This window comes from Salvelinus namaycush, chromosome 34 (assembly GCF_016432855.1).
Source record: "Salvelinus namaycush isolate Seneca chromosome 34, SaNama_1.0, whole genome shotgun sequence".
NCBI classification, from domain to species: Eukaryota; Metazoa; Chordata; class Actinopteri; order Salmoniformes; family Salmonidae; genus Salvelinus; species Salvelinus namaycush.
The window spans coordinates 8,663,854-8,690,909 of NC_052340.1; the positions used below are offsets into that span (position 1 = coordinate 8,663,854).

The 27,056-nt window shown below is 42.5% G+C and overlaps 3 protein-coding genes across 4 annotated transcripts; 1 reads left to right on the plus strand and 2 right to left on the minus strand.

The window, feature by feature from the left end:
• Window positions 1-1,382: 1,382 nt before the first annotated feature.
• LOC120028284 (hepatocyte nuclear factor 3-beta-like) lies at window positions 1,383-5,564 on the minus strand. Its single transcript, XM_038973464.1, has 2 exons — window positions 5,120-5,564; window positions 1,383-4,125 (listed from the first exon to the last, which is right to left on the minus strand). The coding sequence occupies exons 1-2, from the start codon at window positions 5,189-5,191 to the stop codon at window positions 2,869-2,871; spliced, it is 1,329 nt and encodes a 442-aa protein (XP_038829392.1). The 5' UTR covers window positions 5,192-5,564; the 3' UTR covers window positions 1,383-2,868.
• A 6,497-nt stretch (window positions 5,565-12,061) lies between these two features.
• Window positions 12,062-15,160, minus strand: LOC120028550 (interferon regulatory factor 2-binding protein 1-like). Of its 2 annotated transcripts, none has more exons than XM_038973742.1 (2): window positions 12,813-15,160; window positions 12,062-12,585 (listed from the first exon to the last, which is right to left on the minus strand). In XM_038973742.1, exon 1 carries the CDS (start codon window positions 14,723-14,725, stop codon window positions 12,833-12,835), a length of 1,893 nt encoding a protein of 630 aa, XP_038829670.1. In that variant the 5' UTR covers window positions 14,726-15,160; the 3' UTR covers window positions 12,062-12,585; window positions 12,813-12,832. The 2 variants fall into 2 exon arrangements, with proteins under 2 accessions (XP_038829670.1, XP_038829669.1); XM_038973741.1 differs by having other exon boundaries at window positions 12,062-12,588; window positions 12,813-15,158.
• On the plus strand, window positions 14,994-16,954 carry LOC120028551 (DNA-directed RNA polymerase I subunit RPA34-like). Its single transcript, XM_038973743.1, has 3 exons — window positions 14,994-15,379; window positions 15,623-15,758; window positions 15,971-16,954. Exons 1-3 carry the CDS (start codon window positions 15,304-15,306, stop codon window positions 16,743-16,745), a joined length of 987 nt encoding a protein of 328 aa, XP_038829671.1. The 5' UTR covers window positions 14,994-15,303; the 3' UTR covers window positions 16,746-16,954.
• Window positions 16,955-27,056: the final 10,102 nt, after the last annotated feature.

Here is a 27,056-nt window from a genome sequence, read left to right on the forward strand (position 1 = left end):
GAATAAGTACATGTAACGATCTAAGTTAGGGTTGCCTGAACACTTTAAAATGTGTTTTATTTTTTAGAACTTTAATTGTTAGAAAGTTACAGCATATACTCTACTATGCAAACTCAAGCAAATTAAAATAATCGAATAAAGTCTAGGTTTATTGTAAGTCAGAATAGTCTGTTCCGTTGAGTGTTATATCTTACAGTACATTACCTATATTCAGTATCATTATACGTCGGCTATTTGCCACTTTAATATGGTGTGATGTGTAATCATTGTAAAATACTTTCCATGTATGCAAATGTTAAGGTTTACAGTAATTAAGTCATGTCGGGGTGTTTCCATCATCCCAACGTTGGTTTGGTGTTTCTAGCATGAATGGTTAAGAAAGCAGTGGCACTTTGAATAGCTCTCATGCTCACCCCTGACTCCCATGTTAATTATGCAAATATTTAAGTGGTTGTCATTTCTAAATTATAAATAATATAAAAAAATCTGAACAGAAGCAACGTAATTCACACTAGACTCGATGTTTGGAAGTTGCAAATCTAATATAATAATATGAATCCATGAAGTGTTTCTATCTTCCTGAAGTTGTTTTGGTTTTTCTAGCTTGAATGGTTAGTATAAATTCTACATCTCATTGACTCCCATGTTATTAATTGGGGAAAACATAGTCCAAAACACAACCAAAACAAACTGCAAATGCATCTCACAAGCTTGATGTAGTCATTGTGTGCAATGAATATGGGACCAAATACTAAACGTACACTAAAGCGCTTTCATTTCTAACTTGTAAAACAGATAAGTATGAAAATACCCTCAAATAAAAGCTGACATACTGTACTGTCACCTAACACAAAACGTTCTATCTCAAATCTAAAATGCTGGAATATAGCGACAAATTCAAAAAAGGATTATTTACAGTAAAATTAGGATATCCTGAAACAGCAGGACAAAACTAACTGCAGTTAGAGCTTTTTTAATGACTCGAATTATACTTTTTGTTCAAATGTGAAGGCACCCAATCCCAATGAAAACACTCTGTTGTGAGATGATTCACTGGCCATTACAGTAAAGTAGTGTCTAGAAGCCTGGCCCAGTTTGTGTTGGGGCCAGAGGGCCAGCGTGAGTTCAACACTGTTTAGTCTAACCCTCCCAAAAGTCACATACAAGAGTCATTTGGTAGGGAGCTGTTTCAACAACCCTATACAATTCAGGTGGACCTGTCCATCCTGCAGCAAGACCTACATCACAGAGCCTCTGTGTAAATATATACATCCAATTGTAAATATAAACAAAATGAACATGGAAATGACATATGTTTTTTCTTTAAATTATTTTAAAGGATTTTGTAAAATAACATATACACCCATTTCATCAAGTCTATAGATAATTTCATGTATATATTTATTTCAACGGAACAGGCAACAATCGTGTTTCTCCCCGAAGTTTTGCTTTTTAATAAGAAAAACATGAATCGTTCAAATCACAACATTCAAATCATAAACAACAACTTGACAATATATACAATATATAAGTCTGAAAAGCAAAATCATTTAAATAGTATTTTTAAAACTAAAATACAAGAAATAAAAACAGCATTTCTGACCTGAAACTCATGGTTTATCTTTGAAAAAGTGTTCCTTCAGTGAATATTCAGTTATTGGACCTCCATTATCAAAACATCTTGAAAGGCATTTTGAGGATGAGGGTTGCGACATAAAGCTCAATGTTGCATTGACATTGTTACAGTGATCCAATTCTAGTTTGCCATTTGCAGTAAAAAATGTTATTATATGTAATTGTTGTAACACACACTGGGCCACCCCAGCTGTGCAAAATGGTGGGAAATCACGTGCAAAGTACTGTATGTAAATGGTCCTATTAGTGAATTTCCATTCAACTCCTATCTTAGTAACTGACATACCATAGCTCCTCTCCCTCCTAACCCTTGGTATGTTGTGTAATATAATGTGAAGCAATTCCCAAATATCCTATGACATGAAGAGCTGGGGAACAGCATGCTCTCATTATTGATAATAAAAGGGGTCTCTGAAAATGTTTTAAAACAGACAAACAAAGCTGAAATTAGATTTACCACAGTTTCATCCATTTTTATACAGACTTCATCTTTTTTCTTTAAATGGATACCTGGTAAAAGAATACAAGAAATGGCTCTCTTATCAGTAAAAACAACAGCCTTCCACCTCTTGTAAAAATAAACCATGGCAGCTACATTTGTGTTTATGGATGGGTATTTGAAGAGATTAAAACAGCATATTAAAAATGGGAATGAAGCAATATGTTGTAAAACACAACAAGAATTCCCTGTAATGCAGTAACAACTGCTCGAAGCAGTAACCTGAACCTTTTCTCACTCCCACAATCCCTCAAATTGTTTCATGTCACATTTGTTTTGTAACTTGTCAATACAGCACTGTACAAGATATATTAATTTTCTTCCCTTCATAAATAAATGCACAACTTCTTTCCCCCACTCTGTCTATTTACACTGTGTACAACCCAAGTAGTCCTGCTTGTCTGTTGAACAAACCAAAACCCAGTTTGAAGTAGTCTAAAAAAGAGATAAGCAAAAAAATGGCAAAGGGGAGACATGACTTCTGTGTGGATTTATGAATGTATCAGTTTAAAGACCTTCTGGTGAATAGGTGTCAATCCAGCACTGGGTTTAACCTTTGTCTTCGACTTCATGTAACTGCAGGGTTTCCCTTTTCAACTGTGTATCAGCACTGCTAAATGTTCTTTGGTCCCTATTGAGTAGCCCTTCAATGGCAGCCATCTTACATTTTGGGATTTCAAGGCTGCTAAAAGTCCTTGTCAGCACCACTTGGCTGTGGTCCAGAGGCCTCCATGTTAGGAGGCATTGAGGACCGACCGGCTGTAGAGGGTTTGGTAGTAGGCCCCAGAGTCCATGACCGAGGGTCCTGCGCTGTCGTAGATCTGCTTGGCTGCTATCGGAGAGGAGGAGGCGTAGCCATTGTAGGCCATCACCTGGTCCTGGTACGTCTTCAGATCCATCTTCTGCTCATTGGACATGAGGTTGGTGATGGAGAAGGGGTGATTGAAGTTGTAGTGGGGATCCATGGCCTTGAGAGGGTCGTTCTGCAGGTCCAGATTATGCATGGCGCTGGGAAGGAGGTGGGGGCTGCCTCCCATGATCTGGGAGTGGAGGAGAGGGGCGGAGGAGGAGATGGAGGAGGGCACGGAGGAGGGGATTTCCACCGGGGTGCTCTGAATGTGGGACTGGGGCTGTGGGGGGCAGTCCAGCTGGACCATGCTCCTCTGCTGCTCTTCTGAGGAGGAACCAGGGTGGGAGTTGTCAGAGTGGGCCGAGTCAGCCCCCTCCGAGCCCCCCGCTGGGCTGTGCTCCTCCATCAGGCTGTCTCCATGGCCCCCCTTCCCCGAGCCTCCGTCCTGGGACTTCCCAGACTTCTTCGCAGCCTTCTCTTGATCGATCTTGAAGCGCTTCTGGCGGCGCAGGTAGCAGCCGTTCTCAAACATGTTGCCTGAGTTGGGGTGCAGGGCCCAGTAGGAGCCCTTGCCGGGCTTGTCGGGCGAGCGGGCCACCTTAACGAAGCAGTCGTTGAAGGACAGCGAGTGGCGGATGGAGTTCTGCCAACGCTGCTGGTTCTCGCGGTAGTAGGGGAACAGGTCCATGATCCATTGGTAGATCTCGTTGAGGGTGAGCATCTTGCTGCCGGACTGCTGGATAGCCATGGTGATGAGGGAGATATAAGAGTAAGGTGGCTTGGCGTGGGTCAGTGAGCGGCGGTATGGCTTTGGCACCTCCTTGGCCCGGTTGAGGGAGGTGGGAGAGGGGTAGCTCAACTGGCTCATGGGCTGGCCCATGTTCTGGTAGTGGGAGAGGGAGCCCAGGGAAGGGCCTGGGGAGCCCAGCTGGGAGAGAGAGCTGGGGTTGAGGGATGAAGTCACCGGGGACAGGTTCATATGGTTGGCTCCTCCGCCCATGGAGGCCAGTTGACTGTTGAGCCCAGAGCTGCCATAGCCCATGTTCATGGTGGCTGGAGAACAAGCTGGGTTCAGGTTGATGTAGCTGTTGATGGTGCTCATTGAGCTCATTGAATTCATGACACTGGGAGAGGCATACATCTGAAAACAAAACAGAAAAGAGTTGATTTAGTCATTTAGAAACACAAAAATATAGATATGTAGGTTTAGACAATAAATAATGTAATTGTATTTTTGTGTTCAAAAGCCTGTACTAATGGAAAGCATAAACGGACAATGATACAACTGCTGAGAAAGGGACATTGAGTTCACATAGCATTGTTAAACCTGAAAATGAAAAAATAAAAAAATAAAAATACGCCTCAAAATAATAAACTGAAAATGCGCGTCATGGATTCGTTCCCTTTCATTTAGTAGTTATCCTACTACTAAGTACTACAAAACCACAGCAAATAAAACAAACTTTTAACGAAACGTTCCAAAATATCTGACCATAGGCTATCGGTGATATAATACGCTATAAAAAAGGATCACAGAGCCGTAAACTACACAATCATCTAAGTAACCTAATATTTATTTGAGAGCATATAATGTTGATTAAAGACAAGATTTCAGTTGCCTTTCATTTAATCACGAATTTCTTGAGGAAATGTATAGCTTATTTAAACTTTCGGAGGTAGCCTACGTTAATCAAATGAACTGCTAATTTAATTTCCGAGATGCTTTAACATTCACAATTTGCATATTTAAATAGATTGGCCAATACCTGTTAGTAAACAGACTAGGGAATTCAAAAAAAAAAGATAGATTTTATGTAAACAGGCTTCTAAATGTCACATATACAATTTCAACAGGTCACACAATAGACAAATTGAGCCAAATCATATCACGTCAGTGTTATATGTTGAATTGTAAAAGTCTAACATTACTATATTAAAGATAAGAAATTGCAGCCACAAGTGAAAAAAGGAGTGAAAAAAATCTAAATAAAGCCAGTTGTGTTGGTAAAATACTGAGCTTTCGATTAAATAACTTACTTTTAAGAAACTCTAGAATAGACTTTAAAGAAACATATATCCAGCATCCACACACACATAGCCCATATGGTAAACTTATATAGAAAAAGTGTTTTTACCTCACTGGCTTCGCTGTAGAAGGCATTCCACTCTGGCAGTTCATGAGACTCCATCTTCACTGAGCTCAACATCCCAAATACAACTTTTTATAGTAAGAAACTATATTTGAGCGAATGAGACTGCAAATCCTTGTTTGTGTTTATAATAGCTTTGAGTCTCTGCTCAAAATTCAGGACACCGGCAAAAATAGTACAAGTTAAATCCAAGATAACGAAAGAGTTCCACTGACTGGATAGAAGGCTAGAATACAAAATAAACAAGAGTGAGTAGGTCTTCAGTTAAATGTCAATATTTATTCGTTGATTTATCAATCATCCATCTTTTCATAATCAAGAGTAACAGGTTATTTATATTAAGCAGGCGTTCTCTTTGGGGAACGCTAGATCCGTATGACGTCCGCAGAATGCTCCCGTGAAACGATCCGTGTGAGTCAATGTGCTATGAGCAAGTACAGTAAAAGTTGGACGTGCCTTCTTAAAAACGCAGGTGAGGTCCCGCCCCATAAGGGCATTTGAATATCGTCCAAGGCTATTTGAATATCGTAAAAAGACCTCTCTTGCCCCCTGGTGAGGGTGTATATTGGCCCGGGACAGACACATCCATCTCAATTGCAGCATGCATCCTCCACTTCTTGACTACAAACTGCTGCTGAAACCTCACTGATTGTAGGCTATTTTCATAATTTATTTTACACCACAATTATAAAATCAAAACTAATTTGTGCCTTTCAATTATTAGAATATAAATTTATAAAGTGTTGCTTCAAGCTGAGTCGTCTTCTGATTGATAATCAGTATGACTGCCAATTAAAGTCAATCTGTAGCTCAATGGGATTGACATTCTTTTATTTGTCTCTCATTTTAATACACTTGACCGATGAAAATATCCGCTCAATAGGTCAAGATCTGAAATGAAGAGGACAACTCGAAGGATTATTGCAGGCCTTGATGTGGTCAGGGGTATAATCTTCTCACGGGTTAAATTCATCAGTGGGAGGTCTGATAGGGGAGCCTGGGGTGAATGACCAGTGGGAGAGCTGTTAATACCCCCGACTAACACTTCTCTGGAGCTCTAACGGCTTTATGGAGAATGATTAGTTGCTGGGGAAATTGACTTCTCAGAAGCACTTTGGTCCCCAACTCCCATAGCCTATGCCCTTCCTCGTTATAGGCCTGCACAGTTTAAGTCCAATTGAACATAAACGAAACATTGAATTATTCATATGCAATACAGGCTATGTTGTCTGCAATAAGAGGGTTACATTTGAAGGTAAATTAAGTGATGAAAATATTGGCAAACCAAAATAACGAAAAACAATAAATAATGCAGACCTAATCCAATGTGTGATGTAGGCCTATCCTTGGCCTGATTCAGAATACACATCTCGTTGTCAAGCGCAGACAGTAAAATCTGAATGTCAATGCATTTCCTAATTGCCAATGAATGGAGCTGTAATTGATGCGCATAGGTGGTCGACAGGATTAGCTGAGAAAAGTGCTAAGGAAACACGCAGGAAGGACACGTCGTGTTCAGCGCAATAGGCAGAAATAGCTTACTCCGGGACACTTTGGTTTAAAAAATAATTGAACGTATGAAAAACAACATAAATAATCAAAAGTTTAAATACAACCGAATTCGTTCATTAATACATCTTTTTGATTCAACATTAAGATCATGAGGACTAAGGAAAGCATGATCTCTATTAGGCCTATTGGTCTTAACACTTCCAACGATTTGCGCCTGTTTGCAAAATGTTGTCAGGTCGATTAACACATTCAATGGGATCAATCAAACGTATTTATAAAGCCCTTTTTACATCAGCCGATGTCACATGGCGGTCTGTAATGATAGCAATTAAGCTTTATAGAACAATTCTTTCCTAACCAAGTAGATGATTGAAGTCGGCTATAAGCAACAAGTTTGAGCACTGCTTTGAACAGTTATATTTAAGCATGGGCTTACATTTTATTGAATTGTTTCCCAAGGCCAAATAAAACTAGCTAGGCTATATTGTTTTGAATCGAAGGCCAGCTATTTCGATAGATATAGATAACCCGTCCAATGATTCTACTACATTATGGAGAGCTTTGGAGGAAGATGCTGTGCCGGCTGTACTGCATTTGAGTAATGAGTAGACAGAACTACTTCCTCATTAATCCTTTGACTTTAAATGGTCTATTCCCCCAACACACATCCCTACATCCTCCTGCAGGTCGGCCGCTTCTAATGCCAATGTGACAGTAGATCGTTCATTAACACCTCAATAATTAGCTGACAATAGCTTTAATGAGTTGACATTAATAGAGGAAGCCAGAGATTTCAATATGCTTTCTAGTGGGGGGAGTTATGACTGAGATTCGCCCTCTACAATATCTTGGTAGGCGGCGTTGTTCATTTAGGCTAACCTTTATGTGGGTTTTAAGAAGTGTAGGCCTACAGTAAAATACAAAAACAAAGGTCCCCATCATTACATAACAGAACCTATTATCTAAGTGAAATTATGGCCGATGTCAAATACGACGCCATCTAATTGATAAACCGGTAACGGTGCCATTTCCCTCCAATATAGCGACCCCCTACAAAAAAAAAATCAAAACATTGGAAAATGAAGTGGCCTCCTGGTAGACTACAAGAAAAGTGGCCAGAAGTTCACAACACAAGATCTGCACAGGTTAAAGTCCGCCATCTACTGGACATAGCAAGACACTGAACATCGAGCGTTTCTTTGCAACACAGCATAAAACCGAGGCAGTATTTATTTTTTAAATATACATTTTTATTTATGCTTGAAATTTGTCGTCAATTACGTAGAAGTTTCATGAAAAATATCAAAAAGTGACATTTACACCCAATGAAGAAAAAATATATACAGTACCAGTCAAAAGTTGACACACCTACTCATTCAAGGGTTTTTCTTTATTTTTTAAACTATTTTCTACATTGTAGAATAATAGTGAAGACATCAAAACTATGAACACATGGAATTATGTAGTAACCAAAAAAAGTGTTAAACAAATCAAAAATAATATTTTAGATTTTTCAAAGTAGCCACCCTTTGCCTTGACAGCTTTGCACACTCTTGGCATTCTCTCAACCAGCTGCTTTTCCAACAGTCTTGGGGTTCCCACATATGCTGAGCACTTGTTAGCTGCTTTTCCTTCACGCTGCAGTCCAACTCATACCAAACCATCTCAATTGGGTTGAAGTTGGGGGATTGTGGAAACCAGGTAATCTGATGCAGCCCTCCATCACTCTCCTTCTTGATCAAATAGCCCATACACAGCCTGGAGGTGTGTTTTGGGTCATTGTCCTGTTGAAAAACAAAAGATAGTTCCACTAAGCGCAAACCAGATGGGATGGCGTATCACTGCAGAATGCTCTGGTAGCCATGCTGGTTAAGTGTTTCCTAGAATTAAAAAACAACAACAAAAAAAACAGACAGTGTCACCAGCAAAGCACCCCCACACCATCTCATCTCCTCCTCCATGCTTCACAGTGGGAACCACACATGCGGAGATCATCTGTTCAACTACTCTGCGTCTCACAAAGACACGGCGGTTGGAACCAAAAATCGCAAATTTGGACCAAAGGACAGATTTCCACCGGTCGAATGTCCATTGCTCATGATTCTTGGCCCTAGCAAGTCTCATCTTATTGGTGTCCTTTAGTAGTGATTTCTTTGCAGCAATTTGACCATGAAGGCCTGATTCACCCAGTCTCCTCTGAACAGTTGATGTTGAGAGGATGGTAACTCTAATGAACTTATCCTCACAACACAACTGATTGGCTCAAACGCAATAAGGAAAAAAATTCCACAAATGAACTTTTAACAAGACACACGTGTTAATTGAAATGCATTCCAAGAGATTACCTCATGAAGCTGAATGAAAGAATGCCAAGAGTGTGCAAAGTTGTCAAGGCAAAGGGTGACTACTTTGAAGAATCTCAAATATATTTTTGATTTGTTTAACACTTTTTTGGTTACTACATGATTCCATGTGTTATTTCATAGTTTTGATGTCTTCAATATTATTCTACAATGTAGAAAATAGTCAAATAAAAGGAAGAAACATGAATGAGCAGGTCTGTCCAAACTTTTGACTAGTAATGTACATGAAACTGAAAGTTGCATGAACAATTAAAAAGGTACACCCAGTCCTATAGCTGACATTCAGGGTTTTATTTTACTATACAAGTCAGTTAAGAACAAATTCTCATTTACAATGACGGCCTAGGAACGGTGGGTTAACTGCCTTGTTCAGGGGCAGAACGACAGATTTTTACCTTGTCATCTCAGGGATTCGACCTAGCAACCTGCAGTTACTGGCCCAACGCTCTAACCACTAGGCTACCTGCTGCCCCGAGTAGGTTTCCATTCCAGAAAAATGTTTAAAAAAATAACAACAAAAATAAGGGCAGAAATAGGCTAGTGTCAAGTAGAAATAGAGTTGGAATACAAGCTTTAACCTTGAACTGTGTTGAGATAAGCAACTCAACAGGAGTCCATGGCAGACAGGACCATAATAATAGAAAGGGAAGACAATCCTTACTAATTTAGGGGCCAAATACAAAAATACTTCTACTTTGTATGGATTTTTTACAAGTGCTTTCTGACAGAGGATGCCATTAAAGGCATTTATTTTTTTAAATGTATTTGTTATTTAACTAGGCAAGTCAGTTAAGAACAAATTCTTATTTACAATGACGGCCTATCCCCGGACGACGCTGGGCCAATTGTGCGCTGCCCTATGGGACTCCCAATCACTTGAGGAAAGTTGTATGAACATTTCAGTGCTTTTGTAGGAAATTCATTTTTGTTGTAAGGGCTACATTTGACTTACCGTATTTTAGATAAGTAATAGGCCTAATTTTAGTACTACATACACTTTCAGATACAGCTACTAGTGTACTGTATACATTCATGCCAATGTGATCAGCAATGGCTTGATGCATTGTCCTCATTCAATTTCATATTTACACATGCACATGGTAAGGTATTGATTGGCACCAGCTCTGCAAATTGATAATTCAATTAATATATTAATTTTGGTGACGAACATAAAAAGGTTAAGGAAAACCTGACAGAGAAAGAAGTATTTTGATATACATGTATATATTATCTTTTAAACAATTCAAAGAGTTAAGTTCATAGGTAAAACAGAGCATAAAACAGGGATTTTATAGAACTTTAAAAAAATAATAAGCAAGAGGATCACGTGAAAAACTTGAATCTCAGTCAATATAGAAAAAAACCTTTGACTTCACATAGAGTAAATTCCTTTAAATTAAACATCATAAAGTACACAATATTAGTTTAATCTCTACACCCTCTACAACTTCAGTTAACCTATAACTATCCTAGCAAGAACCATTTCACCCACTATTTCCCTGGCACATATTGAAATAATAAAGTAATTTAACACAAAAATTATAAGATTACAGAAAGTCTACACCCCCCTTGAACATTTGTTGCATTACAAAGTTAGATGAAAATGTATTTGTCATTTTTTTCAACAATCTACACAAAATACTGTAATGTCAAAGTATTTTTTTATATTTTTTATATATTTTTTAAAGACGAATGAAAAATCAAATACTAATATACCTTGATTGGATAAGTATTCACCCCCCCTGAGTCAATACATGTTAGAATCACCTTTGGCTGCAATTATGAGTCTCTTGAGTAAGTCTCAAAAGAGCTTTGCACACCTGTATTGTGGAATATTTGCCCATTATTCTTTTCAAAATTCTTCAAGCTCTGTCAAGGTGTTTGGGATCATGGCTAGACAACCATTTTCAAGTCTTGCCATAGATTTTCAAGCAGATTTAAGTCAAAACTGCAAATTGGTCACTCAGGAACATTCACTGTCTTCTTGGTAAACAACTCCAGTGTAGATTTGACTTTGTGTTGTAGGTTATTGTCCTTCTGAAAGGTGAATTTCTCTCCCAGTGTCTGGTGTACAAGCAAAAGCAGGTTTGCTTTTTTTCTTTTTCTTCAAGATTTTGCCTGTGCTTAGCTCCATCCCCATTTCTTTTCATCCTGAAAACCTCCCCAGTCTTTGCCCATGTCAAGCTTCTGAACTAATTTAGACTTGCCTAAACAAAGGGGGTGAATACTTATTCAACGACTATATTTTTGTTATTTCATTTTTAAAACATTATGGAGTATTTTGTGTTGATCAATGACACTTTTTTTTTTTTTTTTTTACAATTAAATCTATTTCAATCCTACTTTGTAACACAACAAAATGTGAAGAAAGTTCAAGGGGGTATAGAATTTCTATAGGCACTGTAAATCTACTTTAGCATGAATCTTTGGTTTCTACGCATGTGTATAGGCTACTCAGTGATACACACAAGCTGTATTGTTTCAAAACTATAGACTGCACATCTATTACCATCGAGAGAGATTGTCTTACATTCTACATTCAGTATAAAATAGAGGTATCCATCCCATTTCTTACATGCTGAATAAAGCATCTTTGTTGGGCACTGTGAAAGCCATCTTATTGTATCGCGTAGCACTGAAAGTCTCTGTGTCTGTCTTATAAATCGATGGCGACATACCTTAACTGCTGGTTTGAGGTTTCAGCAAAGAGCAAACAACTAGCTCCGTGACAGTCAGTTTTATGTAAAGGGAAAATGTGACGCGAAACACAAAAAACGGTCACAAGAGGAACAGTCCAAGTCTATACGTCGCTGTAACATTTAGTCAAGTCATCAGTCTTTCTCAATGCCACTCAGAGATCTTTTAGAAAGATGTTCCATGAAACAGAAAACAGACCTAAAATCAACTGTAACAGGACAGATTTAGTTTTATTTAACTTTTACTTAACTAGGCAAGTCAGTTAAGAACAAATTCTTATTTACAATGACGGCCTACCCCGGCCAAACCCGGACGACGCTGGGCCAATTGTGTGCCGCCCTATGGGACTCCCAATCACGGCCGGTTGTGATACAGCCTGGAATCGAACCAGGGTTTGTAGTGATGCCTCTAGCACTGAGATGCAGTGCCTTAGACCGCTGCGCCACTCGGAAGCCCTAGATGAAGTGCATACTTCCCAACCATGGTCCACTGGTTTATAAAGTCAGTGACTAATACTAGTGACCAATACTAATAAGTTGATGTTTGAGGGACAAAGGGGTGAATTAGGTATTAGAGGTGAGCAAGGGCTGGGGGTATGGTCCCCCCCTAACCAACCAGACAGTGGTGTGATAGTGTAAGGCCTGCCCCATGGAGGTAGAGATGTATGATGACTGGCTGCGAGGTGGGGAGAACCTGGTGGATTGTCATGGTGGTTAGCTGTGAGGTGGGGAGAACCTGGTGGATTGTCACGGTGATTGGCTGTGAGGTGGGGAAAACCTGGTGGATTGCCGTGGTGATTGGCTGTGAGGTGGCGAGAACCTGTTGAGATTGTCGTTATCTGCAGGCACCAGGCTGCTGCTCCACTCAGGCATCAACAGCCTTCTGTCCAGACAGACATCACATAAACAAACAGATTAATAAAAAGGAGGCTAATCATATTCGGTGACAATTTAAGCTACATATCATATATTATACTGTATCATAAAGCACATCACAAACACTAAATTAGCCTATGGCCTAGCTACATAGAGAATACTTTGGCCTAAAGACTGACTCCAAGACAACAAATTCAAAGGAAATCAAGATGTAGTGAAATTGCATCTTACAGTCAGGTGTCCCAGAGGATTTAGGGGTCGCGCTCCTTCTTCACCTTGACGTCTCCAGCCAGGATGGTAGCGACCTCTCCCTGCATGAAGGCCCAGGGCACGTTGGAGCCCACCAGGGGACACCTCTCTCCACTGGGGCAGAACATCTCGATGCCGGCCCCCTGGCTCCGGATGAAGTCTCTGGTGCAAGGGAAGCAGAATTTATGGACCGCAACAGACGGGCACTGGACAAAGTGAGTGTCCTCCAAGCGCTCATGGCAGATGGTGCAGCAGAGAGGGGGACCAGAGGAGCCGGAGGGGTCCCCTGCTCCCTGGTCCGAGGCACCAGCCAGGGGGAGGGCTGCCGTGGTGCCCCCTGTAGAGTTGCTAGCTCCCTGGGGTTCCCCGTTCCTGGAGGCCAGGTGGCGCTGCTGCCCTGCAGGGCAGGCTGCCATGGGGCTGCTGCTGCTTTGTCTCACTGCCAAGGAGGAGTGGCCCAGGCCTCCACCACCACTACTGCTAGGGGCTTCTCTGGGTGACTGGCCAGCGGCTGCACCCGCGTTGTCAGCCACGCTCATCAGTGCTGTGATGGGGGAGGGGTCGCTGCTGTGGGAGTGGGAGGCCGAGCCCTCCTGGTGAGGAGGTGGCTGGCTTCCGCTGGGTAGGGAGGAGGCAGCTAGGTGGATAGCCATGCCCGGGTACATCCCCATGGGCCAGTGCTGCCGGAGCTGCTCCTCTGTGGTCACTACCTCTCCACCCTGGGGCTCCGGGGAAGTCTTCCTCCGGCGCACGCGGGCTGGCGGTGCCGAGCGGGCCATGTGACACAGCGCTGTGGGCAGCATGGAGCAGCTGGTGTCCAGGTAGGGCTGGGGGAGAACGTCAGGGCCGGGGGTGTCCTTAAAAGCCCGTACCGAATCACTCAGCAGCTCAGAGAGCAGCCGCCAGTCCCCCGCGCCATGCCTTTTCTCGTACTCCACATACTTCAGGCCCAAGTTGATCACCTTGTTCCCAGAGTCTTTCTGGCTGTCGTGGAACATCTGCTTGACCAGCGCCGCCAGGCTGGAGAACATATACCCCGAGCCGCACGGGTACTCCGCAAAGATCTTCAGCTCAAAGTCCAGCGTCAGCTTGGCGTCGAAGGCAAAGATCCGTCCCACCAGGCTGTGGTCCTTCTTGAAGCGCACATTGAAGGGGGTGCAGCCGGAGAGGGTGAGCAGGGCCCCTCGTACAGCCTTGGGTCGGCCGGCCCAGTCGTCTGCTCGGTTCCGTACACTCTCTGACAGCTCGGCCAGAGCCTCTGCGTTCCTCTGCTTCTCCCTCAGCTCCTTCTCAAACTCAGGGCTCAGGAAGGAGGGCACACCCATGCCCATGCTCAGCTGCCTCTTGGTGATCTCGTTCAACATGGGGGCAGAGAGGGTGAGGGGGGTTCCCCCGACTCTGGTATTTAAACCGGGCACAGCTGCTAGCAACCCGTGCGGAGCCCCCACAAGGCCTTGTGTCATTAAATTGGGTGGAACGGTACACACCATGGGTCGTCTGGCGTTGTTAGGGCTCTGTCCACTGACATCTTGTTGTGGGCCCCCGTCATCTATTCTGTGCAGACCGTTGGGGAGCCGTGCTGGGGCTCCGTAGTCCCCTCTTCCCCTTTCAAAGCGTTCAGGAGGTGGCCTACCACCCTCCATAGGTCCATCTCTACCACCTGGGCCATGTTTGGTGGGCTGGGGACCCGGAGACCTGTCACCCTGCATACCATGAGTTATTTTCAAATGCCTGGCCGTTTCTATGAGGAATTCAATACGGTCCGCCCCTTCATAATTCACACAGCCTCGGCAGACAGTCTCGCTAAAGTCCCAGATCATAGCCCATGGCATCTTAGGCAAATCGCAAAGGTAACAACACCACTGCCGCCTTGAAGACGACTGGGAGGAGGACATATTTAATAGGCCCTCTTATATCTTTCTGGCTTTCTGAGGTCCTGGTTAAACAGATTTAGCTTTCAATATTTCAGGAACAAAAGCCGCTTATTTTACTTCTCAAATACCCCAAAAAGTATATGATACACTTTTTGTAATAAACACAAAAAAATGGTGTTTACCCCCTTTCGGTCGCCTGCGTCCATGAAGTGTTTCTACTAGAAGACTGTCTTTGCTGGAACTTACACAACTCCGTGATAATGATGCATTCTGGGATTTATTGTTTTCGTTTGCGATGGCCTTCGTGAGTACGTGCCTCGTGAATAGCATCAGTTGCGTCTAAAATGCGAATATAGACTGCACACAGACCAATGTTTACGAAAAGTTATCATATGGATATTAATAAACACTGTATGTAAAATATTATCTATTTACAAAGGAACCGATATGCGCATCTCACGCAGCCCAGATCCCCGTGAACCGAGCTAGGTAGTGTATCCAGGTCAAAGGTGATTTTTTTTTTTTAACAACACATGTTGCACCCATGAGCATTTAGTTAGACTAAGTTACATTTCGCAATTTAGCAGTACATAGAGGTCATGCCAAACGATGTATCTTCATCAAGTGATGAGGCAAGCGACACCGAGGAGGTTCCGCAAAAACGGAGAAAGCAGGGTAAGTTTTTTCTATCTTAAATAACGTTAGCTAGCTATCTAGCTAATGTTAGCTACTACGATCAAGTCCATCAAAGCTGTCTGCCAGGTATCTAGTAAATCCTGTTAGGAATCAAAATTAGGGATGCTGCAATGGGCAGACAGCATTGTGTATTATATGGCGAATTCCACAACAAACACAGATTACGTTCACTTCGCTAGCTAGCTATATAGCTAATAACAATAACTATGTTTATCCCTTCAGCTTCAAGGTATCAGTGTCCAGCTGATTTTGTGGCATTTGCCCACAAACCATGTGCCAGTACCCTCATCGAAAGGGTTTGTGAGGACAACACAGAATTATGGCTCATCAAAGCTCCCAGCAGTTTCAACCCGGACAGGTAGGCTATCCTTCTTTCCATTTATATGAATTATCATAGAAGCGTCATGATTCACTTCTAATAACAGACAGAGAAATCAAACAAAGTCCTCAGCATTTCTCAGTCAGTGATTAGAAGTGAGGCAACATCCACTTCCATTGCTTTACACCCACATGGTCTATATCTGGTGTGTGTAACCTCTTAACATACTGTGATCTCTCTCTCCGTCACAGTTTCAGCAGTCTGAAGATGCCTCTGTCTGGGCTGCAGACCATGCAGGCCCCTGCCCAGCAGACGCGTGATGGTGGGAACACCAGCCAGATCTACAGCGTGCTGGGTGGGCCCTCTGGTGCTGCGGACCTCCATCTCCTCACCAGTCACCCCCAGGCGCTCGACTCGGTGGTCTGTGCCCCGGCCTTCAGCGGCCTCCTCAACATCTGTGAGAGCTACGGCGACTGCAGCACCAACCAGACCCCCATAGCCATCCCAGCCACCCCGGCCCCCACCGTGCCCCCGGGACTCCGCCAGCGCTTCCAGCCTTTCGGAAGCAGGACCCCCACCCTCTCCAGACTGATGGAGGATACACTTGATACTCCGCTGCCGTCTACACCAGAGACGCCTCTCAGGGTCACACTGGACCCGGGGGAGGAGAGGAAGAGCAAGAAGAAAAAGAAGAAAGAGAAACTTATAAAGACAGAGGAGGAGATGGAGATGGTCAGGGTGAAGGAGGAGCTGCTAGAGACGACTCACAGTCCAGAGGAGCCATATGAACTTCCTGGGCAGGAAGCTGAGCTCTCAGAAGAGAAGAGGAAGAAGAAGAAGAAAAAGAAGGATAAGGACAAGGACAAGGACAGAGGAGAGGTGGAGGACACTGTATATTCATCTTTTAATGTAATTAAAGAAGAGGTGGAAGTTAAAGTTGAACCAATGGACAGTTCCTATGGTGAAGTTGAAGATTCTGGAAAAAGGAAGAAAAAGGTGAAGAAAAACAGGCATGATGATGACTAGTCTGTTGTTTTTTGTGGTAATCTTGGTTTGTGAAGTTATGCTATGATATAATAGTATCATTCAATTAAGCAGTTCAACAAATAATTATTATGCTACTGTACTGTCATTTGGATTTTGGGGGGGAAATGTGATCATCTAATAAAGCCGAGACGATAACACATACCGGAGTGTTCAGACTTGTGCCTCTTTATTCACACGAAACAAAAATATAAACGCAACATGAGAAGTGTTGGTCCCATGTTTCATGAGCTGAAATAAAAGATCCCTGAAATTTTCCATGTGCGCAAAAAGTGTATTTCTCTCATTCTGTGCACAAATTTGTTTACATCCCTGTTAGTGAGCGTTTCACCTTTGCCAAGATAATCCATCCACCTGACAGGTGTGGCATATCAAGAAGCTGATTAAACAGCATGATCATTACACGGGTGCACCTTGTGCTGGGGACAATAAAAAGCCACTCTAAAATGTGCTGTTTTGTTACACAACACAGTGCAAGTATTGAGGGGGTGTGCAATTGACATGATAACTGCAGGAATTGAATGTTCTTTTCTCTACCATAACCTGCCTTCAACATTGTTTTAGAGAATTTGGCAGTACGTCCAACCGGCCTCACCATGTGTTACCACGCCAGCCCAGGACCTCCACATCTGGCTTCTTCACATGCGGGATCATCTAAGACAAGCCACCCGGACAGCTGATGAAACTGGGTTTGCACAACCGAAGAATTTCTGCACAAACTGTCATAAACCGTCTCAGGGAAGCTCATCTGCTTGCTCGTCGTCCTCACTAGGGTCTTGACATAACTGTAGTTAGGAGTTATAACCGACTTCATTGGGCAAATGCTCACTTTCAATGGCCGCTGGAGAAGTGTGCTCTTTACGGATGATTCACTGTTTCGACTGTACCGGGCAGATGGCTTGTATGGCGTTGTGTGGGCAAGCGGTTTGCTGATGTCAACGTTGTGAACAGAGTGCCCCATAGTGGCGGTGGGTTATGATATGGGAAGGTATAAATTAAGGACGATGAACACAGTTGCCTTTTATCAATGGCGATTTGAATGCACAGAGATACCATGACTAGATCCTGAGGCCCATTGTCTTGGCATTCATCTGCCGCCATCACCATGTTTCAGCATGATAGTGCACGGCCCCATGTTGCAAGGGTATGTACACAATTCCTGGAAGCTGAAAATGTCCCAGTTCTTCCTTGGCCTACATACTCACCAGGCATGTCACCCATTAAGCATGATTGGGATGCTCTGGATCAACATGTACAACAGCGTGTTCCAGTTCAAGCCAATATCCAGCTACTTCGCACAGCCATTGAAAAGGAGTGGGACAACACTCCACAGGCCACAATTAACAACCTGATCAACTCTATGCGAAGGAGATGTGTCGCTCTGCATGAGGCAAATGTTGGTCACACCAGATACTGACTGGTTTTCTGATCCACACCCCAACCTTTTGTTTTAAGTTATCTGTTACCAACAGATGCATATCTGTATTCCAAGTCATGTGAAATACATAGATTATTTAAATTCACTGATTTCCTTATATGAACTGTAACTCAGTCAAATCTTTGAAATTGTTGAATGTTGCGTTTATATCTTTGTTCAGTGTAGTTAATTTATCCTCAGTGTTACCATTAACTATTGATTCTGCTGCAGTCCTGCAGTACTCCGTCTCCACAGGCAGATAGCGCTGTGGTACAGTGGTTCTTCCCTGGTTACCGGACACAGATTCGGTGGGTTGCCTCTCTGCCTGCTCTCACTCTGCACTGGAGTGTGGTCCTGTTTTCTAATGAGTTCAGAGACACCTCTGGTGCTATCCGACTCAATGTCTGTACTTTCCTCCCACTACACTACATGTATGCATCACTTACTCACTGCGGGGCTGTGGCAGAGCCACTTTCCCCTCTCTTTTCAGACACATTACTGTATTTTTGAAGGTTGCATTTGGATGGTTTGATTTTATGAGTAAATTATGCGTCGTGAACAAAATATTGTTGAATATCAAAATATTGTTGAATATCCATAAAACATAAAACAAATTTTAAAAAATGGTATAAAAGGTTATGTTTTGTTAAAAAAAAACATTAATTTTGTTCCTGAATAACAATAAAAAACTTAGCTCTGGTATGGAGAGCATAGAACGTTGATGTTGGATCAAACCTTATGCGATATTTCTATGTATTCACACATTGCACGTCTCACAGACACGTGCAATGTGTGTCTGTGTGTGTGTTAGGGATCTGCTTCAGGTATGGTGCTGCTGATAACTTGGCTCCTAGCTAGTGGGTTACACAACAGGTAAACAGCAGAACATTGACTCCTGTTCTGTGGGTGTCTCCTACACCACCACTGCCCACCTTTGCTGTCTCACGGGCTAACAGATTTAACCATGACTGGTTATTTGTCCGTTTCCATTTGATCCACTTGAGGAGAGCAGTCGTTGTCCTCCAGCAACAAACCATTCTGGAGCTTGTGTCTTCCTCCACATTGTGCACACGGTCATTAGTGTTCAGTGGATTAGCCATAGGGTCACCAGGTCAAGTCACAGCTGGGACAATGAGGCCCTCAAGTGAAGCACCTGGACGTGAAACAGAATTCTAGTAGAATTCTTAGTATGTTCCCCTCTATCTCTATGCGTTGATGTATTGTTTCATGGGGATGGTTTTGCTATAGGCGCTGCAGGTAGCTTGAACAGTAATTGCTGTCTGGTGAAGCAGATTAATAATTGAATGCAGTCTGAAGTTAAGATACAACGTGTCCAGACTGCAGAGCAGGATTGGGCCCTGCGCGCCCCAACCGATGCAAATGATAAGATTTGAGGGGAGGGAGAGGGGAGCGACTAGTGGGGGTAATGCATTGGAGAACCAATCTCGCCGGCTGTACCCACCCCCTCCTTCTCTTCCCCCCTCTTCCCTCCTCCCTCCCCATCACTGCAGCGATTCCCTCTCCCCCTCTCCCTCTGTACTGCTCTCCTTTTCAACCAGCGCTCTCCAGCCAGCCTGCTGCAATGTGAGGGTTTCCATGGCAACGCAGACCTGCCAAGGACCATGGTGCTCTGCTCTGTGGCAATGGAGAGAGAGAGAGAGAACGAGCGAGAGGGGTTCGGCTCATCAATGTGTTATACGTGAGCTCCACCACTTTGGGCATGCTAAGATTGGTGTCTCGGAAGGCTGCAGTCCCCCTCTGCTTTTCTCTCTGTCCTTTTCTTTCCAAGTCCATAACACTCAGCATTTGACAGGGATTAAAGTGCATGGATCGATGCAGAGAGAAATGGTCCATTGGTTTAAGGATGACAGTGAAATTGGTCTGTGTTGCTAAATGCAATGAGAATTGGCATTGCGTTCTGGCGTTGTTTGCCCTTTGATGAATAAGTGCCTCCCTGACATTGCTTTGGCTGCAGCAGAGCGCCTCCAAAACAAGTCCTACCACACCAGCAACTTCATTGCATACTAATGCCTTGACATGACGCACACTCAGCCCTCCCATTCAAAGAGCAGAAATACGTCATTGAACCGAATAGGCTAAGGCCGCCTCTGCAAAATAGAAGAAACTCAATACAGAAGTACGTAATCTTTAAAAGTGTTGAATACACATTGTGCTCAGAATGAAAAGACGTACTGTCAATGGAGACTAACCTTGTACCGTCGATCAGGTGGACGAGGGTTTGGGGTCTTTTCTTCTCCTGGGCTTCATGTTGATTTGAATGGGCTCCTCTTGGCTGCTTCTTTTCTGTTGAATGTTACTTGAAGAACTGAACACCATGAACGTGCTGTGCCTATTAATGCTTGAGGGGAAAGCATTCAGCATGAATGGCTATTTAATGTAGATAAGCGTGTAGATAATTGCTGATTGTAGATAAAGTGATTGAAAAACAATGTATTTACTTTTGATATTAGCCATTCAAATGAACAAAACTTCAATGGGGAATGGTCTGCACTGAGGAAAATCTGTTGCTATGCACTAAGTCAAGTCAGACATATGCTATGAAAGCAGCCCGAGCTGTCTTTGCAGCCAGTCTCCATGACAACCTCAATGCTATTTCCCTCATTGTTGTCTTGGACCAGCGTTAACACATCCTGAAAGCGTTTCTTGGACCCTAATTCGTAAAAGCCTGGATGTCCTTCTATGGGCTTGCATGTATTCTTAGTCGTTATTCCCAGGTGGCAGTTTAGACTTTTGGAGGAACAAGACAGCAGAGAGAGACAGCAGTCCCTCGGGGAGAGAAAAGTCCTTGCTTTGACCTTCACAGTAGCAGGGAAGAAGGAGCAGTGAGCAGTTCAAACATCCCCGTAGCCCATACACTGGAGACTAAGACTCCTAAAAATCAACCTTGGTGATACTACATTGTCTGCATGCTGTACAGTGCCACTAAACACTGTGGCATTAGCCATATAATACTGCAGATCCTTCCCTCCAACATATGAACTTCAACTAATTCCATATCAGTGGCATCTAAACATTTGTCACTTAATTGTATGCACATGTATGGTATGGAATGGAATGTGTATATGTACTGTACACCCTAAGACACATTATGGCATAGATTATACATAATATTGGTGGGATGTTAAAACATTTTGTAAATATTGAATATGGACAGTAATGCGGGTTACTTTTGTTCGAGAATGACTTCATTGACTTCAATTCAGTGAAATAGATCACATAACTACAGTCAATTGTAACCGTAATTCCTCCTTTATTCAGAGTGGACTGCACAGCTGATCTGCGTGTACAGCTGGACAAGCTGTGCAGGTTAAGTGCTTTGCTCAAGGGCAGAGCAGCACTATCTCCTCCTGGGACTTCACAAGGACCAGATGACACCATACCTTAGTGAGTCCTTAATAATGTATCAACTCACTGTCTCTAATGCAGTATGACTGGCATCATTTCCAATCTTTCAAGACTTCATAGTATCTCATTTAACAGAAGGAATCATACATACATTGTTAGCAGAAATGTGTACTATACTATTTAATGTACCACTTCTTACAGTTGAAGTCGGAAGTTTACATATAGCTTAGCCAAATACATTTAAACTCAATTTTGGCCCATTCCTCCGGACAGAGCTGGTGTAACTGAGTCAGATTTGTAGGCCTCCTTGCTCGCACACGCTTTTTCAGTTCTGCCCACACATTTTCTATAGGGTTGAGGTCAGGGCTTTGTGATGGCCACTCCAATACCTTGACTTTGTTGTCCTTAAGCCATTTTGCCACAACTTTGGAAGTATGCTTGGGGTCATTGTCCATTTGGAAGACCCATTTGCGAACAAGCTTTAACTTCCTGACTGATGTCTTGAGATGTTGCTTCAATATATCCACATAATTTTCCTTTCTCATGAAGCCATCTATTTTGTGAAATGCACCAGTCCCTCCTGCAGCAAAGCACCCACACAACATGATGATGCCATCCCCGTGCTTAACGGTTGGGATGGTGTTCTTCGGCTTGCAAGCCTCCCCCTTTTTCCTCCAAACATAACGATGGTCACCATGCCCAAACAGTTCTATTTTTGTTTCATCAGACCGTAGGACATTTCTCCAAAAAGTATGATCTTGTCACGACTTACGCTGAAGTCGGTCCCTCTCCTTGTTCGGGTGGTGTTCGGCGGTCGACATCACCGACCTTCTAGCCCTCGCTGATCCATTTTTCATTTTCCATTGGTTTTGTCTTGTCTTCCTTCACACCTGGTTGCAATCCCATCAATTACATGTTGTGTATTTAACCCTCTGTTTCCCCTCATGTCCTTGTCGGTGATTGTTTGATTGTATGTTATGTGCAAGTTATGTTCTGGTGTGCGATGGGTTTTGTACACACTTTTATTATTTTGTGTATTTTGGTTTTTGGAGTTTTGTGAGCACTTATTAAACGACTCCGTTTATACCAAGTTCGTTCTCCTGCGCCTGACTTCCCTGCCACCAGCACGCACCCATTACAGATCTTTGTCCCCATGTACAGTTACAAACTGTAGTCTGGCTTTTTTATGGCGGTTTGGAGCAGTGGCTTCTTCCTTGCTGAGCGGCCTTTCAGGTTATGTCGATATAGGACTCGTTTTACTGTGGATATAGATACGTTTGTACCTGTTTCCTCCAGCATCTTCACAAGGTCCTTTGCTGTTGTTCTGGGATTGATTTGCACTTTTCGCACCAAAGTACGTTCATCTCTAGGAGACAGAACGCGTCTCCTTCCTGAGCGGTATGACAGCTGCGTGGTCCCATGGTGTTTATACTTGCGTACTATTGTTTGTACAGATGAACGTGGTATCTTCAGGCATTTGTAAATTGCTCCCAAGCATGAACCAGACTTGTGGGGGGCTACATTTTTTTTCTGAGGTCTTGGCTGATTTCTTTTGATTTTCCCATGATGTCAAGCAAAGAGGCACTGAGTTTGAAGGTAGGCCTTGAAATACATCCACAGGTACACCTCCAATTGACTCAAATGATGTCAGTTAGCCTATCAGAAGCTTCTAAAGCCATGACATCATTTTCTTGAATTTTCCAAGCTGTTTAAAGGCACAGTCAACTTAGTGTATGTAAACTTCTGACCCACTGGAATTGTCATACAGTGAATTATAAGTGAAATAATCTGTCTGTAAACAATTGTTGGAGAAATTACTTGTGTCATGCACAAAGTAGATGTCCTAACCGACTTGCCAAAACTATAGTTTGTTAAGAAGAAATTTGTGGAGTGGTTGCAAAACGAGTTTTAATGACTCCAACCTAAGTGTATGTAAACTTCTGACTTCAACTGTATATAGCCCTAAAAAAGGTTTGTTCTATTTTGAATCACAACATCCTTATTTGTAGCAGCTAATAGTAGCTAATTCAACCTTGTATAATTTATCATACCAACTCAATGTGTTTTAGTAGTGGATGAGATTTGTTTGTGTGTGTGTCGTGGACAGTGTTGTCTCTCTGTGTGGCCTGGGGGACTGTCGTTTTGTCAGAGGCCAGGTTTCAGGGGCCAGGGCGCTGGATGAGGAGCACGTAACCTGTCGAAGAGGGCCACCGCTGCCCCAGCCAACCCTGCTGTGCACCCATCTCCTGCTGGGCAGAATTATGCCCACACGGCTCCATCTGTCCAGTGGCTCACCACCCCCCCCCCCCCCCCCCCCACACACACACACGTACATGTCTTCACCCACCGTCTCCATTTTTTGTTAGGGGTGAACTAGATAAATGGGGAAGCAGCGGAGGAAAATGGGTCACGGGTGCTTTAAATACCTCCTCCATGTGTATGGTTTAACCTTCAAGTACTTGCTGCTGTCACTGGAACCATGGACAGGCATTTTATATGACTCAAAGTGGAAATCCTTACGTGTGATCAACTTACAAATATGGCAGAGGCTTTTTCCTCCTGCCATTTTCAGTATTACAGTATGCATGAAGCTTGAGCCAGAGGCTTTGGTTCAGAATAGTATCAAATTAGAGTTAAGTGGGTCAAGATTGCAGTAGGCTAATTTCCTTCCTTAAATAATCACTGATTTGTCCTGGATATTAACACATTAGTGGTCCTACAATCAGAGAGTCCTCCATGCATGTTAGTATGATAGTAGAAAAATGTATCGAGGCTGAAACTGGACTTCCTCACATTATGAGTTCTCAGAAAGCAGGCTCCATAATCTGAGTTATGTAAAACAGGATTATGTCTACTGCAAGTATTGCATAAATACCCCTGTCATTCTAAATTCTCTGTGTGGTGTTCATCCATTATTTTGTAATACAAAGGTGACCCCTCAATCCTCAGCCTTAAAAGTCAGTTTAGTTAACAATTTATCTATTTTGATAAGCGATTTTTCTGCCAGATGTCGATTGTCTAACCGTTATGTGTTGTCTTGGTCTTTTGGGAGGAATAAATAGCAGCCGTTTCATTTTCCTGCCCACTTTATCTGATTTGATTAGTCTGACTTACTGAATGGCCATAAAGCCTATAATAACTTGGAGGGGTTCCGTCTAAAGGGATAGTATCAAGGTCATTAATCCACTATTCATTGTGTACTATTTAATGTGTCTAGTCTATGACCTTCCCCAGTTGAATAATGCCTTACCTTTTGTACTTTCTTCAACCTTTACCTTCTTGTCCCCTGTGTTCCTCTGTATAACCATTCTCTGACTCCTAACCCCTGTTCTTCCCCTGTGTGCCTGCTCAAGGCTAAAGTAGCAGCTCCTTACCCATCAGCCCACGGGGTAAAATCCACAACTGCCTCTGTCTGTCTCAAACTGGGCCAAGTCATTTGGATCTCCTCTGGCTTCTCCCTTATGGTTCATTGGTATGTTGCAGAATCTTCCATCTCCGGCCTTCTAAGTGTCAGGCCAGGGCTCCTTAGAAAGGTCAAATATGTTTGTGTTTCCCGGGGCCTGAAAAAGACTAATGTGTCCCTTTAGGGTTAAAGCCATCCTTGGAATGTCTCCGGGTGGCAGGTGTACAGTATAAGTCTGTAGCAGGACAGGAAGCCAGACGTCAGGTGATGAGTGGTCGGTTGGTGTCAAAGGACTGTGAATTTCACCATGCAGTCTGTATTGACCAGTGTAGAGTACCTAAGAGTACCCTGCTGTCTCTGTAAGGAAATCACAATGTTGCACCTCTGTGATCGATTAGCAAGCCCTGACTGGAACTCATTATCCTAAGCAAATGGGTGAGTCAGTGTACGTTTAATATTCCTGTCTGCCTTGTTTTGTAATTGTTCAAATGAGCTGTATAACACAAATTGTTGGGACAATGACTATACATGGCACAGCTATGGTTGATAATCAATTATGTGAGCATTTAGTAAGTACAGTATATGCCGTTCCCTTGGGATAATTTAATGAAATGAAGTATCATTTACAAAGACAGTTCAGGACCATACAAACATTAGCTATTGAAAAGCTATCGAAAAGACGGAAATGAATGATGGCATTAAACATTAAAATGTTTTAGTTGCCCCCCCCCCACACACACACACCCACCCACACACATCATCGGCTGGCAAATTATATGCACCCAAAAAACATTTCCATTATGCAAATCCACCCACAACCCACCCAGGCTCAGAATTCTATTGGTATGCTGTACTGTCACCCACTTCATTTCCCTGTAGGATCATGTTGATACTAACCACACAGAGACAGTTCACATATAGGATATTGGAATAATACAGCAGGCACTGCTTAGGCTTCCCTTGTATACAGTAGAAAATGTATTTATTAAAGCATATGCTCAAGAACTGAAAAACAACAACTGCAAGATTGCAGAACATATCATGTACCATAAAATTGATAAAGGAATCACTGTACACGCTACAGTGTTTTAAAATCACAGCTTTTGCATCGCAATTTAAACGTATTTATTCTAACTTGTATTTATACACATAATAATCAAACATTAATTACATTTAAAGTTCTTTTTGGAATAGTTAAGAATGTAATGTGTCTCTTATTTTAAACATAATCTGTAATGTTGGTTAGAAATATCACAACAGCAACAACCACAAAAATAAACATACAAAAACGTACAATCATTGTTCAGTATTTTGCTTATCTGACTGGCATAAATTATTAAATCAATTTGATTTAAAGAGAATGATAAACCAGATGGAATAAATACAGATTTTGGTCTGTGGAATAAATGTTCTGAAATATAAATCTATAAACTGGCCGTGAAGCAAAGTACCATAATTATAAGATCATTGGCTACACCTGTCATTGCATAGGCCCCGCCCTCATACCAATGTAACTACCTGTGGTACAGCCTATTACACTAACAGGCTAGTAAGTTCAATGCCTATGTAATGTAAAGTGTTGCCAAAGGACAATAGGCAGTTTCCACTTTAGTTGCTTAGGATGTGGGAATAATTTTTCCATTGTTGCTAGTCAAATATGGACAGCTCTTGTACCAGTGCAGATGGCAAGTTTAAGTGGAAGAGGTCCGTTGAGGTTTTCTTCAACCTTGGGGTTTGTTGTAGCTCAGTGGTTTTACGTTCATTTCCAGGTCCAGGAATTTGATATCACTTTCTTAATGATGGATACTTGTTAAATGCATAGAAGGTGCATGCAAATGGTAGACAGCAACAATTGAATGCTGAAAAACAAGTGTGGATTTAGTTTCAAGATTTCAGTCTTATGACAGTCTACAATTTGTATCTTCCTCAATCAAAGACAAAGTATTAGTTTCCTAGACAAACATGCAATAAGTAGATGAAAACATTCAAGAAATAACCCAAACATTGACCTGAGTCCTTGTAAAAATGCGAAAATGTCGGTATAACTGTTAGAACATAAACTTGGTCTTCCACAGGCAGTCGAAATACAAAATGCATTCTGTTTGTC

Coding starts and splice junctions, on each gene's coding strand:
- LOC120028284 (XM_038973464.1), bottom strand. CDS start 5,191: ATGTTGAGCTCAGTGAAGATGGAGTCTCATGAACTGCCAGAGTGGAAT. Junction 4,126..5,119: donor TCTACAGCGAAGCCAGTGAG/GTAAAAACACTT, acceptor TTTTGTTTTCAG/ATGTATGCCTCTCCCAGTGT.
- LOC120028551 (XM_038973743.1), top strand. CDS start 15,304: ATGCCAAACGATGTATCTTCATCAAGTGATGAGGCAAGCGACACCGAG. Junction 15,380..15,622: donor GCAAAAACGGAGAAAGCAGG/GTAAGTTTTTTC, acceptor TTATCCCTTCAG/CTTCAAGGTATCAGTGTCCA. Junction 15,759..15,970: donor AGCAGTTTCAACCCGGACAG/GTAGGCTATCCT, acceptor TCTCCGTCACAG/TTTCAGCAGTCTGAAGATGC.
- LOC120028550 (XM_038973742.1), bottom strand. CDS start 14,725: ATGTCCTCCTCCCAGTCGTCTTCAAGGCGGCAGTGGTGTTGTTACCTT.